The sequence below is a fragment of the Cyprinodon variegatus genome, unplaced genomic scaffold, assembly GCF_000732505.1.
Source record: "Cyprinodon variegatus isolate N-32 unplaced genomic scaffold, C_variegatus-1.0 Scaffold170, whole genome shotgun sequence".
NCBI lineage: Eukaryota > Metazoa > Chordata > Actinopteri > Cyprinodontiformes > Cyprinodontidae > Cyprinodon > Cyprinodon variegatus.
This window is the reverse complement of record NW_015150623.1, coordinates 310,715-329,472: the sequence shown is the minus strand read 5'-3', so window position 1 is coordinate 329,472 and position 18,758 is coordinate 310,715. Positions and strand designations below refer to the sequence as shown.

General features: G+C 38.5%; 1 protein-coding gene across 3 annotated transcripts in view; it reads right to left on the bottom strand.

The window, feature by feature from the left end:
* Positions 1–7,771, bottom strand: part of kcnq3 (potassium channel, voltage gated KQT-like subfamily Q, member 3) — an 87,046-nt gene extending 79,275 nt beyond the window's left edge. The window contains exons 1-2 of one of the 3 annotated variants that reach the window (XM_015378315.1): positions 7,422–7,771; positions 6,662–7,096 (exon numbers count right to left, since the gene is read on the bottom strand). In XM_015378315.1, coding sequence (XP_015233801.1) covers positions 6,662–6,975 — 314 coding nt within the window. In that variant the 5' untranslated portion in view covers positions 6,976–7,096; positions 7,422–7,771. Of the gene's footprint in view, positions 1–6,661; positions 7,097–7,421 lie in introns of those variants that run through there. The other 2 variants (XM_015378314.1, XM_015378316.1) reach the window with 2 other exon arrangements.
* Positions 7,772–18,758: the final 10,987 nt, after the last annotated feature.

Here is an 18,758-nt window from a genome sequence, read left to right as displayed (position 1 = left end):
TGTTACCTCCGACCGGATTTGGTAAGAGTCACTCAAGAATGTTATTGCTCCTGTGGTTGGTTAAAATCTCAACATGGTAAGCAGATACCTAATCAGCTCAAAGAATTGTGCTGCATGCCCCTCCCTTTTGCTTTGTATACTTTTTACTGGAGGCTTCCTAGATGGATACTGTGTAGGATTCAAACAAAACTACACTGAAAAAAATAATACAACTGTTTTTTGGCATTTGCTTAATCATATTTAATTACTTTAACACAATTGTTATATGTTAGCAGGGTAGGACATAAAACAATTGTGTTAAACTAATTAGATATAATTAAATAATAATGCCAAAGTGGTTGCATTATTGTTTTCAGTGTACACAGATCGATCTGGCTTTTGTCAGGTGAGTTGAGTCTGGCTGTAGGAAATTACTTAAACAAAGACAAACAGGGAAAAACCAAACTAAAAAATGTGCACCAAAAAGTACATAAAGAATGACAGAGAGTCATCAAAAATGTACAAAAATATTAAAACCTAAACAAGAAATTAAAAACTAACTAAAAAAAACTTACTGGGAAATGTAAGTAAACAGGACTAATATGGCAAACCCTAAAGGGCAAAAATATCAGAATATGGGTAGACATGACTAACAGACACAGAGAGGCTTAAAAGACGAACCAAACCATCATCCAACCCAGAGTCCTGAACCGGGTCATGTACCCGTATAAAACGTACATCTATGGGTAGAAAAAAACTATGTTATTTCATGGGTGCAGGATTCTGATTCAGATCCTGATACCATTTAAACTTCTGGTGCAAATATCATTCTAGAACATATAACAAATAAGTTAAACAGGGATTTTAAAACAAATATCTCAATATATCACTACAATTACATAGCAATCAAATATCAAACAACATATCCAACAATAATACAGCTGAACAAACAGCACTAGGCGAACAATGAAGCTGGTCTTTGGCTTTTATAAGTCTCTCATTATCAGGCTGCAGCTGACTCACTGAGAGGGTGAGTATGTCCTGTAGGTGGGGGTCAGTCAGAGTGCTTCTGAGCCTGGACTTGTTAAGATTCATTACACTCTAAGTGCTGCCAAACACAGATAACAAAACCCATGCATGTTTCTTAATGCATGTGTACCTACAATAGGAATTGTGTGTGGAAATCTTTAAGATGTAATGACATTATTTTTTTTTCCTCAGCTCAGAGTCACGTTGAAACTCAATTAGTCCCTCTGGATGTGAGTCAACACTTATGTTGAAGAGCTGGGAAAGCTGTTCCATGTCACCTGCAACTCTTCAAAAAGTCTTCGAGCTCTTCCAGGTCTGAGAGAAGTGCTGCACAATCAGGGAGTTTCTGCTTCTCCAATTTGATTTCTCCCAGACTGAGAAAGTTTGCAAGGTTTTCTGGGAAGAATTAAGAGTGTTGCTAAGACTTAAAGCAACAACACAAAATATAAAACAAACATTGGATTTAAAATATTATTTTGATGTCTTTGAAAGAGTTTTCCTTTTTCTAGCAATACACCCTAAACCACTCAAACACAATTAAACTACCAACCATTGTTGGAGTAGTTCAACTTGTGCACTTACTATATAACTTTACATTTAGGATGTTGTACAAGCTGTCAACTTTTTTTTCTGTTTCTTGATTGAATCACAAATGTCGTTTCTAATACAGGAACTGGCAAGAATAAAGAGAAAAAATGTGAATATCATCTAATTATTATTATAGGTTAATTGGCTTCTCTAATTGTGAGTGTGTGCGTCAATGGTTGTTTGTCTCTGTGTTGCCCAGTGATAGACTGGCGACCTGTCCAGGGTGTACCCCGCCTCTCTCCCATAGTGGAGTGAGGAGTCAAAAACAATTACATATATTCCGTAAAAGTTTAAAAAATCCACTGGACTTGGTTTCCAAGATTTGAACACGTTTCGCTACCTCTCCAGGAAGCTTTCTCAATTCAAATGTCTGGATCCGCAGTGAGTTTGAGTCTTTATATAGACAAGGCCTTGTATTGCTTGGAAACATGCAAGCTAACAATTGTTAGCCTGTTTTTTTATGGAATGGCTATGACCTGGATGACTGAGAATCTTCATCAGCACAATTACATATACTTTGTAAATGATGGAAATGGGTATTTTAAAACAAATAAACAGAGGTTATGAAGCGGAGTGAGGATGGGAGGTTGTTCCAGTCAAAGTGTGCTTTTTATATTTTACACAGAATTTTCCTTGTTGAATCATGAAACCAAAAAAAATTTAAATAGAATGCCAAGACTATATGTTGAGGAAAACTTAATAAAGATTTTTTTTTTATATTCAGGGCAACTAAGACTGTTACACTTAAGCATGAATAACAACCTGTGAAATTGTCATCTGGAAGATGGAGTGAACCAAGACAGCTGCTGGTACAGCAGACAATGGTCAGGTCTGACAGGACAATGGAGAATAAACCCACACAGACAGTTATATACAGCATGAAGTGGTTGGAGATTAGAAGACATAGTATTTTTTTTATTTATCAGATTCATAAGTGTTTATCAGTTTGATGAATAATCAAGAAGAGGTAATAATTATTTTCCTTACTGAGAGAAAGCGAAACAAATAACTGAATGATAAATTAGTTTCAAATGATACGTCATTTTAATCATAACAGAATGAGTATAAGAGGTAAAAGTAGCGAGGAGTCACGCCAAAGACCAAAATATTTAAACTGCTCAACTGGTAACAATTAAGTTTCAGTACCATGGACAGTGCTGTGCTTGGTAATACTGTAAAACGAGGCACATAAACCACCATGGTTAATTCACTTGCAGCTGAAACTGTGTGTGTGCTTCTATGTTTGCATCATGGGACATTTTTTGGATTTCACTATCATGTTGAGGGCCGCTCGTACAAAAGTTAGGACATCTTGTCAGTCCTTCTTTCCTTCTTTGCTTACTTTTAGATTTAGGAGAGAGGTGTGAATTGAGCTTAGCCTATAGTTAGGACTAGGAAGGAACGGTACTGGTTAGGTTCAGGGTTACTGTCGACACATGGTCTCACTTCATACATGTGAGTAGGATATAACATGTATGTGTGTTTGCGGGTGGATACTAACCAACCTGCAGGCAGATGTTGACAGAGTGGCTGTCACTTTGACCTGAAGGCTTTTATGTGGTCAAACAGCTGAGTGATGATCTGTTCCTTCCCTTGAAGCTAAGTACTCAGGATGTTGAACAGGTCAGTAATGTCCACCATAAAGTCCCGAAAGATATCCATTAGTCATCTGAACAGACTTGACTGTCACTGTTCTTGTTTGGTAGAAGCTACATGATGACGAGGAACACCTTATCTTGGATGTAAAGCACATATTTATATTCTCTACCAACCTCCTCCAGAAGGGCCCTGCACCATCAGTATGAGAGCACAATTTTATAATTGCAATCACGTCTAACACCACATCCTTAAAACCAGTTCATTTGGCAGCACAGTTCTTTTGCTGAAGAATGCGGTTGTATTTTGCCACCTTACTGCCGCATTGGGCAACCTTGTAAGCAACTACTGCTTTCCTTCCTGCCATGCCAGGTGCTCTGTACATTTTATCCCACTTATTGCCACAAACATATGCTCACTTTTGTTGTTGTGTAACAAGTCTGGCCAGTCCCTGCATACTTTCTATATTTTCACCTAATCCCTAAATGGAAGTCAACGTTTGTGAGGAATCTGTGACGTCTTTACTTTTATCACATGCCAAAAGAATAAGATACAAATACATGAACTTGAGCTATTGCTCTTTGAGATCGTCAGGACATTTAATCTATATCATTTATAAAATTGTAAACTCTTTCCACAGCAGCCTTTTACAGATGGATACTGTGTTGAATTCAAAATGGACTACATGTATCAATCTGGCTTATGTCAGGTTAGAGAACCGTTTCAGAGTTGGGTGTTTTTCTTGTCTTTCTGTGCCTACTCAAACGGCATTGACTCTGCAACCTCTAAAAAATGAACGCTCTCTTTTGGAGTGAAAAACCGCGAGCCTGATGTAATTGAAGTCTCTACACATTTACGAGATAAATATTTAGTTGCTTGTCTTCTGCTGAAAGCTTCCAGCATCCAGATGCACTTTAAAACACTTTTCAGCACAATTTGCTTTGCTGACATGGCTGCAGTACAGGGCTGCCAAAGTTTAAGTACACAACGTTCCAGTAAAACAAGACAATATTCTAAAAAAGAATAAACCTACAGCCTGATGAGCTGACATCAACCCGCTTAAAATACCTGCCTGCTGTCAACTGAAGCCACTTTTCTCTGCAGCTTTATTAATTGGTGTTGCTGTAAACTTTAATCTTAAAATCAGTCATAATCTTTAACACAACTATAAATAAAGGCCAGTCTTAAAAATACAAACATAGAACACCAAAGAGGTTTATTTTGATCTACAGGTTAAATTTTCTGCAGATAATTTTAGCCTAATCTGAGTTTGCTTATTGTAACACATGGAAGCTTTAAATCCTTTCACAGACATTGCCTGAGCTCACTAAGCTTTATGCCTCCATACAGCTACAGCCAGTAAGCCTCAGAATGGTAAATAACCGTGTCCGATGTCAAAAGTTTAAGTGTGGGAAGTGGCCGACAACACGACTGGACCTGGAGGAGCTTTCTGACGACATCTCCACCCACAAAGAGTCCGAGTAATCCCCAATCAAGCAAATCCACCATGATGGTGCAGATGGAGCTGGAATCCCAGCAGGATGGAAAAGGGACAATGTGTCGACTCCCTTCTGAGTCATTTCCTTTTTTAATGCTTTAATGTGCAAACGGGGAAACAAACTTAGTAAATAACATACTTGCTTATTTGGAAGCATTTTTGTTTTTCTGTTAACAAAAAAAAAGAAGTGTCCTCCACATGTCGCTGATTAAGTCACAGAGGAAACATGGAGGCATGCAGCTGTTACCTCCTGTGGAGACGAAAAGATTTCACACCAGAGCCAACACATGAGGTCACTTTCATGAGAGCTCTGACCTGCCATCAACAGAAGGAAAAACTGGCTGCTGCGTTTTTCGTTAGGCAGGAGAAAGGCACGTGAATAACAGAGCACATGCACAATGTTTGCACTCAAGGTTAGCAGGAGCAAAAATAGTCATGACAAAAATCTGTATGGGCAAAAGAATGAATAAAAAAAATTCCTTTATGAAGTTCAGTTTATGAGAACAAAAACTAAATTTGTGTTTCTCACAGATTACTGGGCAGTTTCTTTAAAATAAAGCTGAAATTAAATCTTTAATGACATTCCTGTCTGTTCCAGGGGACAAATGTTGATGATGCCAAGATAATTTGCAGGTTCTGTTAGTTCTGGTTTCAGCTGATTACTTTCCAGCTCTATCACACACAAACAAGAGATCAAATAAAAACGAGTGAGCAACACGACCAAATAAATGAAAATAACTGCCTTTCCCACCACAGACAAACATAAAATATATATATATATATATCACTGCGATTGAGATCAGAGTCCAAAAGACAGTCCAACAAGCTCCAAAAGGAGTCAAAGGTCAACAGCTCTGAGAATATTAATCACTGACAACCTCAGACAGATGGATGGTAGGGTCAGATGCAATCCCACAGATGATCAGGTGCAGATTGGATTCAACACAGAGACCTTCACTACTGGACCTTCATCCTTCAGGATTATGCTCCATTATTCATTTACAAAATAAATAATTAATGACTTTTAAAGCAAATAAAACAATGTGAAAAAAAAAGCTCTATAGGATTTCTTGTAACATCAACAACTGTTTCAGATCCTTGCTAAATAATTCATTCATCAACTAAACTTCAGTGCATGTCATTATGATTATATGGGATGGACCGACGCAGCTCATCACTGAGAGGTAGAGGGTTTATGCTTTTGAATGGGAATCTAGGAAACATTACCTAAAAAACTGACCTGGCAAATGATTAAAAGATTGTTAGTGTCAGCGTCATCAAAAACAAACATGTTCCTTTGCAGCAAAACAAATTTGTGTCAATTATAAAACAAAAGCTCATCATATCATGTTTTGCAATCATTTTAGTTTCAGCCTTTACAGTATTTAAGTTGAAAATATTTGCTTGGATCCAATATATTTATATGTCAAGCTGCCAGCATTTAAACTGTAGCTGCTGCTGATACATCTGACAGGCCTTTACAGAAACTAATGTGATGCTGAAGCTAAAGTGGAGAGGTGAAGCCTGGAAAGATGATGCAGTGTACAGTTTCTATGGCGATATAACCAACATCAACATCCTACTTTCATGCTTTCCTATAATACGCATCCTTTCCTCATATCCAACCTTTTTTCTGACTCCTAAACCCCTAAATATTTTAATCAGAGATGATGCAACTGTTCAAATCATCAGACTTCAGGAATAAACTCAGACTGGTTAGTTGGTTTAAAGTGGCTCAGAAGTTTTACAGAATCCACGCGAGACCTCTTCAAGGATGCACAGCTTCACTTCTCCCCAGCAAATGAGAGAAATTTCAGCAAACACCTGCGAGCTGTGCAGTTGCGTAGGCAACAATTCATTTTCCAGCAGCAGTATTGGGTTACAGCCTAACTGGATTCCAGCAGCGCCCCGGGAGGCCTCGCTGCTGCTGCTGCTGCGCACATGTTGCAGGAACCTGCAGCTGGTACTCACACGAACGCGTGGTAGAGCAGCGCCCATCCTCTCGGCCTCTCCAGCGTATCGTAGATCAGGTTCTGGATCTTCCTCTTGCGGATGTTATTCCTCTTCACGGGCCGGGTGTAGTTCAGGGGGGTTTTGGCCAGCAGCCCGATGGTGATGCCCTGAGTGCCCCGCTTGAAGTCCTCCCGGCCCATAAGCAGCAGGGCCCCATCCTTGTCCACTCCTCCAGCGCCGCTTTGGTCCAGTAAGTCTCCAGAAGGAGGAGCGCCGGAGGTCTTCTTCTGCTCCTCAGAGCCGCTAGCGACGGTCCTGGACCGGAGCCCCATGGTCAGTGCTGGAGGGCCGGTGTGGGCAGCATGCCATGATCCGGACCACACACCCTGTGTTTAGCCGCGGGTCATTCCGGGATGAGGTCTCCAAGGAGCGGGGAGGTCCTCAGCGTTGAGCCTGGAAGAGAGAAGGATGGAGGAGCGATGAGGAAAAGGAGGGATGATAGAGAACAAACAGCGATTTCAGAAAGCATCGGAATCTGCAGCCAGCAGCAATCAGATCCGAGCTGTGCGTAAAACACGCCCTGGTTGTCGTAAAAGCTGCGATAAACTCCAAGAACTCAATACGCCTATCAATCACAGCTGTTTACTTAAACATCTGATATGAAGCTCATCTGAACCCTGGAAAGAAATCAAAATAAACCCTCCAGTTTCCATCCAGCCTTCTCCACCCATCCCTTCCCACAGCACACAAAGCAACACGAACAGAGAAATCACCGAACCCCACCAGCTGCCGAGTCCGTCCATGGTGCGCGTCTCCCGGGCTGCCAGCCTCCATCCACCTGCAGAGGAACCGAGGAGGAGGGGAGATCGGAGGATGCAGAGCGGAGATGCTGCCTGAAGGAGCTCGATAGTGAAACTGATGAAGATGAGGTGGCGGAGACCAGCCTTCATCAGCACCGGCTCCGACGTGACGTGCGTGCGCTCGCAACCCGCGCACACCTTGATAGCTGCGGGAACAAGAGAGAGAGAGAACAAAAAACGGTGCGTCAGCGAAGACAGATGTATGGAGGCGCGCTCACCAAGGCTTAAAAGGCACGTTCACGTGAGTGCGCGCTCTGATGTAAACATCTGTAGCAGCGCTGCGCCTTTTTGTTTATTTAATGAGAAAAAAAGGCCGTTAAATCTGTGACCCTCAGAACTCTCAGACACATCATCATCATCCAACATCTCCATTGCTGCAGAAAACAAGCAGACTGTAATAGTTAAATCTAATGAAAGTGTAACTCATTTCAAATGTGCCTCCCCACTGAGAGGAAATAAAACTATCAGAGTGTAAAAGCTCCAATCTGTTTTGTGGATGTAATTAGGCCCCTTTCTTTAGCGGGGTAAGCATTATGCCATGAGGTTTCAACAGTTTTCTGCCATAGTGTCCTTCTATTTTATGTTAAATTTGCTTTTTTTTGTCATTTTCATGCCTGACAGTGGTCAGTCTGCAAGATCACAAAACAAGCTTTAATTGATAAATGAATTATTATTTTAATGTTAACCAGTCCATCTATTAACGTGTATCATTAAAGCTTCCTTTTTCTGATTGCGTTATGACTGTAGTGACTGCTTGTCAGAAAAGAGGTTGTGATCAGATAGCAGGCACAGGAAGGAAGGAAGGAACGAACGAACGAACAAAGGAACGAACGAACAAACAAAGGAACGCACAACTAAGGAATAAAGGAACGAACTAAGGAATGAACAAACTAAGGAAGGAACGAACAAATGAACGAAGGGACGAACTAAGGAATGAACAAACTGAGAAAAGAGGGAATGAACAAAGGAAGGAACGAACTAAGGAACAAAGGAACGAACGAACTAAGGAATGAACAAAGAATGAAGGGATCAACTAAGGAACGAACTAAGGAATGAACAAACTAAGGTAGGAAGGAACGAACGAATGAAGGAACAAAGGAACGAAGGGACAAACTAAGGAACGTAGTCAGGAACGAACAAACTAAGGAACGAACAAACGAACGAAGGGACAAATTAAACAACAAACTAAGGAAGGAACAAACAAAGGAACGAACAAACTGAGGAAAGAGGGAATGAACAAAGGAAGGAACGAACAAAGGAACGAACGAACTAAGGAATGAACAAAGAATGAAGGGATCAACTAAGGAACGAACTAAGGAATGAACAAACTAAGGAAGGAAGGAACGAACGAAGGAACGAATGAAGGAACGAAGGGACAGACTAAGGAACGTAGTCAGGAACGAACAAACGAATGAAGGGACAAATTAAACAACAAACTAAGGAACGAACGAACAAAGGAACGAACAAACCAACGAAGGGACGAACTAAGGAACAAACTAAGGAATGAAAAAACCAAGGAAGGAATGAACAAACGAAGGAAGGAACAAACTAAGGAAGGAAGCAACAAAGAAGGAACGAACAAAGGAACGAACTAAGGAAAGAACGAACGAAGAAACGAACTAAGGAAAGAACGAACGAAGGAACGAACTAAGGAACAAAGGAACGAACAAAGGAATGAACGAGCTAAGGAGTAAACAAACTAAGAAGCAAGGAACAAACGAATGAATGAACAAAGGAATGAACGAACTAAGGAAGGAAGGAACAAAGAAGAAACGAACAAAGGAACAAACTAAGGAAAGAACGAATGAAGGAACGAACTAAGGAACAAAGGAACGAACAAAGGAATGGACGAGCTAAGGAGTAAACAAACTAAGGAAGCAAGGAACGAACTAATGAATGAACAAAGGAATGAACGAACTAAGGGAAGGAAGGAACGAACAAATGAATGAAGGAATGACCAAACTAAGGAGTAAACCAACGAATGAATGAATGAGCAAACACATAATCTGGCAACAGTAATTGGTATGAGGGCTGGTTAAATAGGCTGGAGAGCAGGTGGTAAGCTGGAGCACTGATTGGAAAGCGAGGAGCTGCACAGGTGGGAAGAATGATTGATAATGGTGGCAGGAGCAGACCAGTTACTTTGTCAGAAGAATGACAATCTCTCATATAGTCTGCTAATCATCGCTCCTGCTCTGCATCTTCCACTTCTTCTTTTCTGCAAAGGCAGCTCACGGGCAGCTTAAAGTTGCATACCGCAAACAGTAGTACATGAGCACTAAACATTCACAACTTACACCCATTAAAACCTGTTATGCATAGTTTCCAGGTGTTTTCTTCCTATAGTTTGATATCTGCCATTTTGAATTATTATTTAGGAATTTAAAAAAAAATCAATGTAATGGTATTCTGTTGTTTAATATGCAAATACATCCATATATTCATTAGGCAGATTTTAAATGAGGATTTAGAAAACTAAATTAGATACAATGAAAAAGCTGAATCAGGTCTCTGTCTTTCAGGAAAAAAGTTATCTTCATCAGTGCAGTAATAGGATTTACCCAGAAGAACAGAACAGAGAAATCTTAAAATAGATTGATTTGTCGTTTGGTTGGCCTTTAGTATTTCTACTTAAACGCTGCCGGTCGGTGGATTTGACTAATTATCTGGATGAAAAACGGCTGAACAGTTCTGTAATTGAAAAAGCAATAATTTGACTCTGGCTGTCTGCAGATCCTGCTGCACAGGACGATCTGGTGAGTCACGACTGCTCCGAATCACCTCCCAGGGACAGATGGGATTCAGAGTCCGAGCTGCTTCTTATAGCTTCTCATAGAAATCAATCCTCCTGCTGGTGCTTTCTTTTTTTAGCATTTACTGCAGCAGATTCTGCTCTCTTCATACTTGTTAATCATGTCCTTGAAGTTATGTCTTGTTGTTCTCTTTGAACTCTAGAATGCTAATTTAAACATAATCGGATAACAAAAGCTTTTCATAGCTGTGGTTAAGTCAATGCTGCATTGCAATCACAAATTGATAATTAATGACATTCTGATCAATACTTGAATCAATGGATGCATTTGATTTATTGTGTGCAATTTTCCACACTGGCTGAGTTATGCAGAGATAAACTAGAGACCTTCAGCCTGTGAAGTAAACAGGAACAGAGTCAGGGCAGTGTTTTCTTAGGATAGAGTTATAATTTTATTGAATATAGAAAAAAATAAAAATTTTCTGTCCTTACAATATAGTAAGAGACTTTAGGAATTAAATTATTTTGTGCATTTCAGTGCTATAATACAATAGATTCTGAGGGATTCTTTCCCACAGTGTAAAAAGGAAAGGCTGTTTCTGTTTTTTCTGTCCAAGACAGTTGGTATAGATTGTATTAATAGCAAATGAAAATGTATTTGTTTGTGCTCGCACACCCAGTAAACAAGAAGCTATATGGTTATATTTATATACTGTCAAAGAGACAACCTGGATCTGTCCCAATGTTTTATGTGTTTGAACCTCAAAATTGGTTTTAAATCTTAACAGAGTTTTCTGTAAAACTAAAGATCAAGTAACTATGATGTCATTGGTTTTAAGGTCGGCTGTAACTATATCTAATTTAAGGGATAACTGCTAAACAGAGTTCAAGCTAAAGTAGTGACCCTTCTGCTAAGCTAAGGATGCATTTCAGTTCCATTTTTTTTAGTCCTCAAAACAAATTAAAAAACATGTCTCAGCAGTAGATTGCAGGCCATCTTTAATTATGGACAATGACCAAAAAGGTTAAGGCAGAAGTAAACCTTATTAAATCCTATACCTTTTCCATTTGTTGGAACAGAATAATCTCTTTAAACTTGCTTATAGCAACCAAACACATAAGACAGGGAGAGAAAAAAAAGCATATGAGCAAAGCTATAGCTGTTTTCTTAGTTTGTTTTCCCTGGTTATCTTAATTGCTTGTTTTCAGAAGGTAGCGGGTTATTGTTGTCTTTCAATGTAGACATTATCCAGTATTCCCTAAAATAAAGCTATGAAATCATTTAGCGAGAGGCCATTTTCCTAAGCTGTAAAAAGTTATAATATTTCTAAACTTGTTTCATATTTTCTGGGTGGAAGTGGTTTTATATAACAAAGTTGAATCAGAGAATTAGAAATTATCTGGGCAGTGTTTTGTTTTGTTTTTTATTGTAGTAAATGTTCCGCCTCATATTACAATGATCCATGGGTTAGCAAAGGGCCCCCGGCCCAATCAGGTGATTTACTTACCTCTGGCTCCTTAAGACCTGATTTAAAGACAGTGACAAGGCTCAGAAAGGGCTGAAAAGATTAATTGGATCAATCATGATTAATTGATTATTAGGATATTTTTAAACTATAAATTGTATCAAATCATTAACTGGAGAATATAGACTCTAAGACATGTCATTTGCATCAAGAATAACCTACTTAGAGAAGGAATTAAGCCAAAACTGCACAAAGAATATACAAATTCTTGATCTAAGTTTGAACTATCTTTTGAATTGAGAAAGCTTCCTGGAGAGGTGGCGAAACGTCTTCAAATCTTGAAAACCAAGTCCAGTGGATATTTTTTGAATTTTTACGGAAAAACTATCTTTGTGAATATGTTTCTCAGGTGGATTTAGTTTTGGCTTCCCCTGATTTAAATTATGTAAAGCAAAATAAATGCAACTAAGCACCCTTTGCTAGGCCAACAGCAGTAAAAAAAGAAGTCAAATAAATGAATCAATCAGGATTGATTGATTGGTGGAAGGCTGTCCAGAATCGGCACAGCCTAAAGGCAAGAAATGGATAGAACAGAAGATATGAGCTACAAATTTATGTATTTGGACAGATTCTATATTGTAACTAGTCTACAAAAAGTCAAGAACACTTATGTGTTAAAATATTTAGAGAGATGATGGGCTGATAGAGTAGGTCAGTGGAACAATACAATACAAAGTGTTTGCAGGGAGCAAGATGGTGGAAGTGGCTAGATGCTTTGCCTTCATCAGGTTTATTTGGAGTTGGGGACCCAAATGCAATTAACAGAAGCACAAATCCAGAAATAATTAACACATAAGCAAAACTAGGAGACGGCAGGAAGAAGCATATATGAGTGAAGTAATGAAGATAATCCAGCAATGAGGAACTGCACAGGAGGTGTGTATATATAGGACAGAACAAAGGATGTGCTAATCAGCTGATAGGTAACAGTGGTTGATAGAGGCAACTAGAAGGGAGCTACTGGAAAGGAGACTGGCACAAGGAGGCAACAGAGGGAAACTCAAAAAATACATTCCAAAAAAGTTTAAAAAAAACAATCCACTGGACTTTGTTTCAAAGTTTCAAGACGTTTTGCTTCCCATCCGGGAAGCTTTTTCAATTCAAAATGTCCCTTCCTGGATGGGAAGGGAAACGTCTTCAAACTTGCAAATAAAGTCCAGTGGACTGTTTTTAAGTCACCATCAAAAAATACAACACTGCAGTACAATACATAAGTATAAATGGAAAATAAACCAATGACCAGGAAAATACGGAATAACATTAATCAAAGTGTAATTGAAAACTCAAAAAGAAACTTAAGAAGAACCAAAAAGTCCACAAAGGGCAGAATCATGACAGTATTTAGTTCTGAGCAGTTGTTTGGACCAACTTTCTCTCTTCAGCTTCTTGCTTATCTTGCTCAGCGTAGTATGGAGCAAACTGCTCCCAGGAAACCTGCTGCAGCGGCTCTGATCCAAAAAAATTATCTGTAGATGTGTTTCCATTTAACTTTGAAATGCACAAACAAGCCAAATTTCAAACATAGATTTGCTTAATAGAAACACACAGGATCTTCAAGAAAAAAAAAATCACGTTTGAAGTGGTTTTTTGATCATATTGAAATTCTTATATTTCACAAAATGACAATGGAAAAACTTTTTTCGCATTACATCAGTCCTGTGATCTGCAACTGAACCTTAATGCTTTGAAACTGGCCAGGAACAAAGAAGTACTTTGAGCATGATGGTGCTCACTAGAGCCATGGCCAGTCTGGAAATATCTCATGTGTTTATATCTTCTGCTGCCATGTTTTTTTCAAGAAACATCCCACGAACAAATTTTTTCACTTGCAATTTTAATTTAATATTTTGTATTCAATGAAAATACCACAATATTCACTTTTTTTTTTGTGGAAAATGTTTCTGAATTTTTTTTCTTATAAACAGCTGTATGTAAAATGTGTTTCCAGTGTTTCTCAGGGTTTTTCCAGATTTTCCTTCTGCTATTCTTTACTTATCGACTTTTAGGTGAGCCAGGAGGGTTTTTAATGTTTTATTCTGCTTCCTCTCCTGAAACTTTTACGGCTGAGTGATGAAGACCTTGAGTCTGAGCTGAACATCAGAATGACAGAAGTGTTTTGAGTCCTTTGAGGGTTCGAAAGTGGACCGGCAAGATCCTCCCTGATGATGTCACACTTTGTTCCCAGCATGGTAAAGCCTGTCTTTCAAAGATGCTTTAAGATCACTTTTCTTTTCCACCTTTCTTTTTTTAGTGAGCTGTACATATTTTGCCAAGAAACGGTTAGTTTAAGAACAAGCAATAAGTTAATGTTTAGTGAAAGATTAAACAACTAACAACTTTAAACACTATTAACATGATCTGACAATTAAAAACAACAACATACCCAGATGATAAAAAAAAGATAAATGATTCAATAAATGCATCACATAGTGACCTTACAAAAATATCTACTTATAAATAAATGTTATGGAATTCAAAATAAATGAAAATTATACATTAAATAGTGTACTATAGTGAGATATCTATTCTGAGATTAAAGCTCTCATGCTTCAGGTACAGATTGAGATCAGGGCTGAGCACTTCGCAAAGCTTGGAGGGTTTAATTTGGGGTTTTTCCATGACTACCAGACAGAGGTTGGACCAGAGCACAATAGATGGGACAATCCAGATAATCGGGGTCAGACAAGCAGAAGGTCAAAGCCAGGGAATCTAAGGCTCGGGGACAGGTTCAGGAAGATAGAATAACTGGACAAAAAGAGGGAAAACAAGCAGGTTAGATTCTGCCTGACTTGGTCAGATTAAGCAAATGAACTGAATATGTTGCCACTGGAGTTAGACAACAATCTGACACCGATCCATCCTTGAATTGCTGCAACTGATGATGAATCCCAGGTGTGTGGGTCAAAGCAGTGGAGCAGGTGTAACAAAACCTGGCATTCTTGAAAAAAATCTAACTAACATAGATTGAATAAAAAAAACTGAATAATAAAAGCATTGATCCTATTATTTAACTTAATTATGGATTATTTTAAAATGTCAATTTTAATAATAAATAATTCCATTAAAAAACAGGAAAACTTGGAAAACTATTTGGTTGTGTTGTGTTATGGCTGCTACACGAGGAATGCTGCTGACTTGACTTTTGTTCATAGGTCAACTAAAGGCTGGTTTTACTTTACCCATCTATGTTCTGAGCAGAATTGAGACATTTTGAATATTGCAGACACATTATTTGAAGCATTTTATACTCCATGTGTTATGTTTTTAAGTGGAAGTGAGTTTGACTTTATTCATATTAGCCTGTTGCTGTGCTAACCAACATGGTAAAGTGGATTTGGATCTCGAAAAATAAGCATTAAACAAGCGATTGGTTTCCAAAATAATTCAGATAAAGATTAAAAGAGCTGTTTCAATTCTAAAAGTCACTGGAAAACACGATAAGAATAATTCAAAGTTAAACTCTTGTTATCTCTGTATGCTGCATTTAATCCAACACTGTGTTAAAGTCACATTACTAACAAAGTCCCACACAATTTCTTGTGAATCAATTTACTCTTTGGCAAAACATGTTTGTTTTTTTCTGAATGGATATTTTCCTAACATGGCACTGCATACTGGGGAGACTGCAGGTACTGGGGTATTTCCTGTTTACCCAGACAGTGAGGAATCTTTCCTGTGGAGTCGCAGGGTCTTTGTCAGGGATCCAGCTGGTGAATAATTGAAGGCATTACAGCATTGCGTTATATCTGCATGATGTGGCTGACTCTACAGCAGCACAGCCTGCATGTTTTATTCATTCACCTCATCCAACTTTCACAACACGAGGTTAAAAGACACAAAGGCAGCACATGTGGAGATGACTTCAACAACAATAATTGTGCAAGAAGAGATCAAGAAAGAAAATTTATCTATTTGGGATAGGAGGGAGATTGACAGAAACAGCTCTCATAAATGAAGCAAAGGATAATCTGAGGTGTCAGGTGCTGAAGCCTGGAAATCTTTGATGCAAACACCCAGAGTGAGGTTTCTCTGTAACTACTTAAAAACATTTGCTAAAAATTAGAGGGTAAATTTATATATTTCAGCCTTTATGAGACTGAGTATTAGAGAAAGAGAAAAAAAATCTAAATTCAATGTTGTGTAATCACATCACCAATAGAAAATAAATACTATTTAGATGGGTCAGTAAAGGCCCCAGAATAATCTACTGTAACATATAAGTGCATCCGTGTAAATATTTGTTAGTGTGTCAGCTCTTGTTTGCTTAAAGATTTCCATCTTTAAATCTACTTTTAAGGTTAGGCTTACAACTTTCCATTTTGATAAAGCTTATAGTTAGTTATGGTGGCTCAAGTTAACCTGAACTATCTCTATAGTTATGGTTCTTTAGTCACATCTGACTCTGCAATTGGCCGCTCACACTGAGGAGACAACCCCCATTCCAAAGGGGTGGACCCATTCGTCAGTGTCAATTTGCAATTTTGTTTTCAAAACAAAAACCAAGGTTTTGATGAGCTACTGTATAAATCCTCGAACTAAACGCTATTCCTGACATTTAAAATTGAAAAAGCTTCCTGGATGGGAAGCGAAACATCTTCAAACTTGGAAACAAACAGTTCAGTGGACTGTTTTTTAACTTTCTTTTAAATACAGAATAAGACTTTTAATGATCTTGGTTCTGTTGTTTTTCTCTAAGTTTTCAGTTTCAAGTTTAGTCAGGTTTTTCCTTGTTTTCTAGCTTTATTGTTGTGTCTGGATTCATTTAAGTTGCTAAAGTTTTTCTGTCTGTCCTCTGTTGCCCCCTTGTGTTCTTTTCCCTTGGCTTCCTCATCAGCTCTAGTCACACCTGCTCCTTATCAGCTCATTAGTCCTACCTTTGTTCAGTCAGCCATAAATACACTCCCTCTGCGGTCCCTCTTTGCTGGTTCCTTGTCTTACCTTTTCTCACCCTGGCTCCTTGATGGTTTTCCCCTGATGTCTCCATGGTTCTGGTTTGTTTTTGATTTTTATGTAGGATTTTTTGGATTCCTGTTTTTGTTTAACATTTTTAAGTTGGATATTTGGATTCCTGTTTTTGCTGCCTGATCTCCATTAAACCTTTTAAGAACTCACCCCTGCCTGTCAGCCTCTGCATTTGGGTCCTCATAAAAACACCCAAACAAACCGTGACAACTTTGCTGAATCTATATCAATGGCCTTATGAATTTCAAATTTTATAAGTTACATTTAACAATTTTGGAAATTTTCTTTCGTCCTTAAAAGTTAAATATAGACAAAAATGAATTCTTACAATTTTCTATGACTTGTAAGCATTTTCCATTGACCAAAACAGTGGTCATGCTACACAAAACAATAAAAGCCACATGTTTTCTTGTTATTGAAGGGTTTGATTCCTTGAATGAGGGATTAGATAACAAATCCCTGTCTGATCTGTTGACTGGCCAGTATTTTTATTGATATAGAGCATCAAAACCAGTTGAAGCTGCACAGGAATCAAATGCTGATTTAAAACTTGACTTTATAGTTGTGTCAAATCTGATTCATTGAAAATTGTTGGACGATAAAAAACATCATGTACCAGAAAACTCTGGGTTTCTCTGCTGAATTTTTCCAATCTGGTGAATCTTGACCTTCCTGAGTTGTGGATTTTCCAGTGTGAATCTGATGCTGGAGCCTGACATCGATTTAAAGCAATCATGAATCAAGCTGCTCACGTGAAAGATGAGTCCAGCTGTCATCTTCTGAAAGATTTAGAGGCTGCAGGACTGACACAGAATCAGATCTGAGGATTCAGCATAAACTCTAAAATAAACACATAAATCTCACATCGATTAATCCACATGTGTCCTCCGAGAGCAGAGGCAGGTTCATAATATGTGTAAAGAAACCCCTGGGTTAAAACCCCATCCCTACAGATTTTACCTTCTGTTGGGAAGCTTTCAGCAAAACCTTGTTTGTCTCATTGGATATTCATTTTCAGAAATTATTTAGCTTTAGGAGGCAGAGGCTGTGAGAGGTCAAACTAAAAAAACGGTCAACCTCAGGACATGTCAGGGAAATTGATTGTTTCCATTCAAAAAGGAGCAGGCATTAGTTTGACTTTCAGATCATTATATCAGATCAATATTTTCAGACCTTGGTTGTCACAGATCTCAGTTGTTCATTAGAAAACCTGCAGCCAATTAACCAAAAACAAGTGGGTGTTGGTTTGACCTGGGCTTTAGCATCTTGGGTTGATTTTGACCAAACCCAGGCAGCAAATTGTGGACACCCAGTGGCACATCACTGAGCTTCTCCCTCAAGGCTTTTTACATCAAGGTTCTGCAGTATCTTTAATCTGGGCAATTTTAATATCTTAATCAGTCTTGGTCTAACCCTTGTTCAAGGCTAATTCGCTGTGAGAAAAGCTTACCAGAAGCTAAAGCTCAGAACAGCAGGATCAAAGTGGGGGAAGAAACCCTCTACTGCATTAAGGTTTAGAAATATATATATATATATATATATATATTTAAATATATATATTTAAAATATAAGTATATACAATAAAAAATAACTTTCACAAAAAGCTCTCCAAGAATCACCTTTCCCTGGCCTCGCCAAGTTATAAACCATTCTTCAGTTTTTCTAGTGAATGCATTTAATTTTATTTAAATGCAGTTTCCACCACATTTTGTATGAAAATCCTTTACCAAATTTAAGAGGAAATATCTTCACATTTAGGAAAAGTGCCTGAAAATATTTATTTTAGTCTTTTATTTTTATTTGACCCAGTCAGAGCTTTGATTTCAGGGACGGTGGGACAGACGTGAGCAATGCAGGAACTTTCCTGCACAAATCGGGACATCTGGACAGGTTAGGTGGTGATTCCACAGAGAAGCAACAATGCAGAGAGAGAGAGAGAGAGAGAGAGAGAGAGAGAGAGAGAGAAAAATAAAACATCTGGAGGGATGTCTGGTCCCCCCCCTGGACCTGTTACC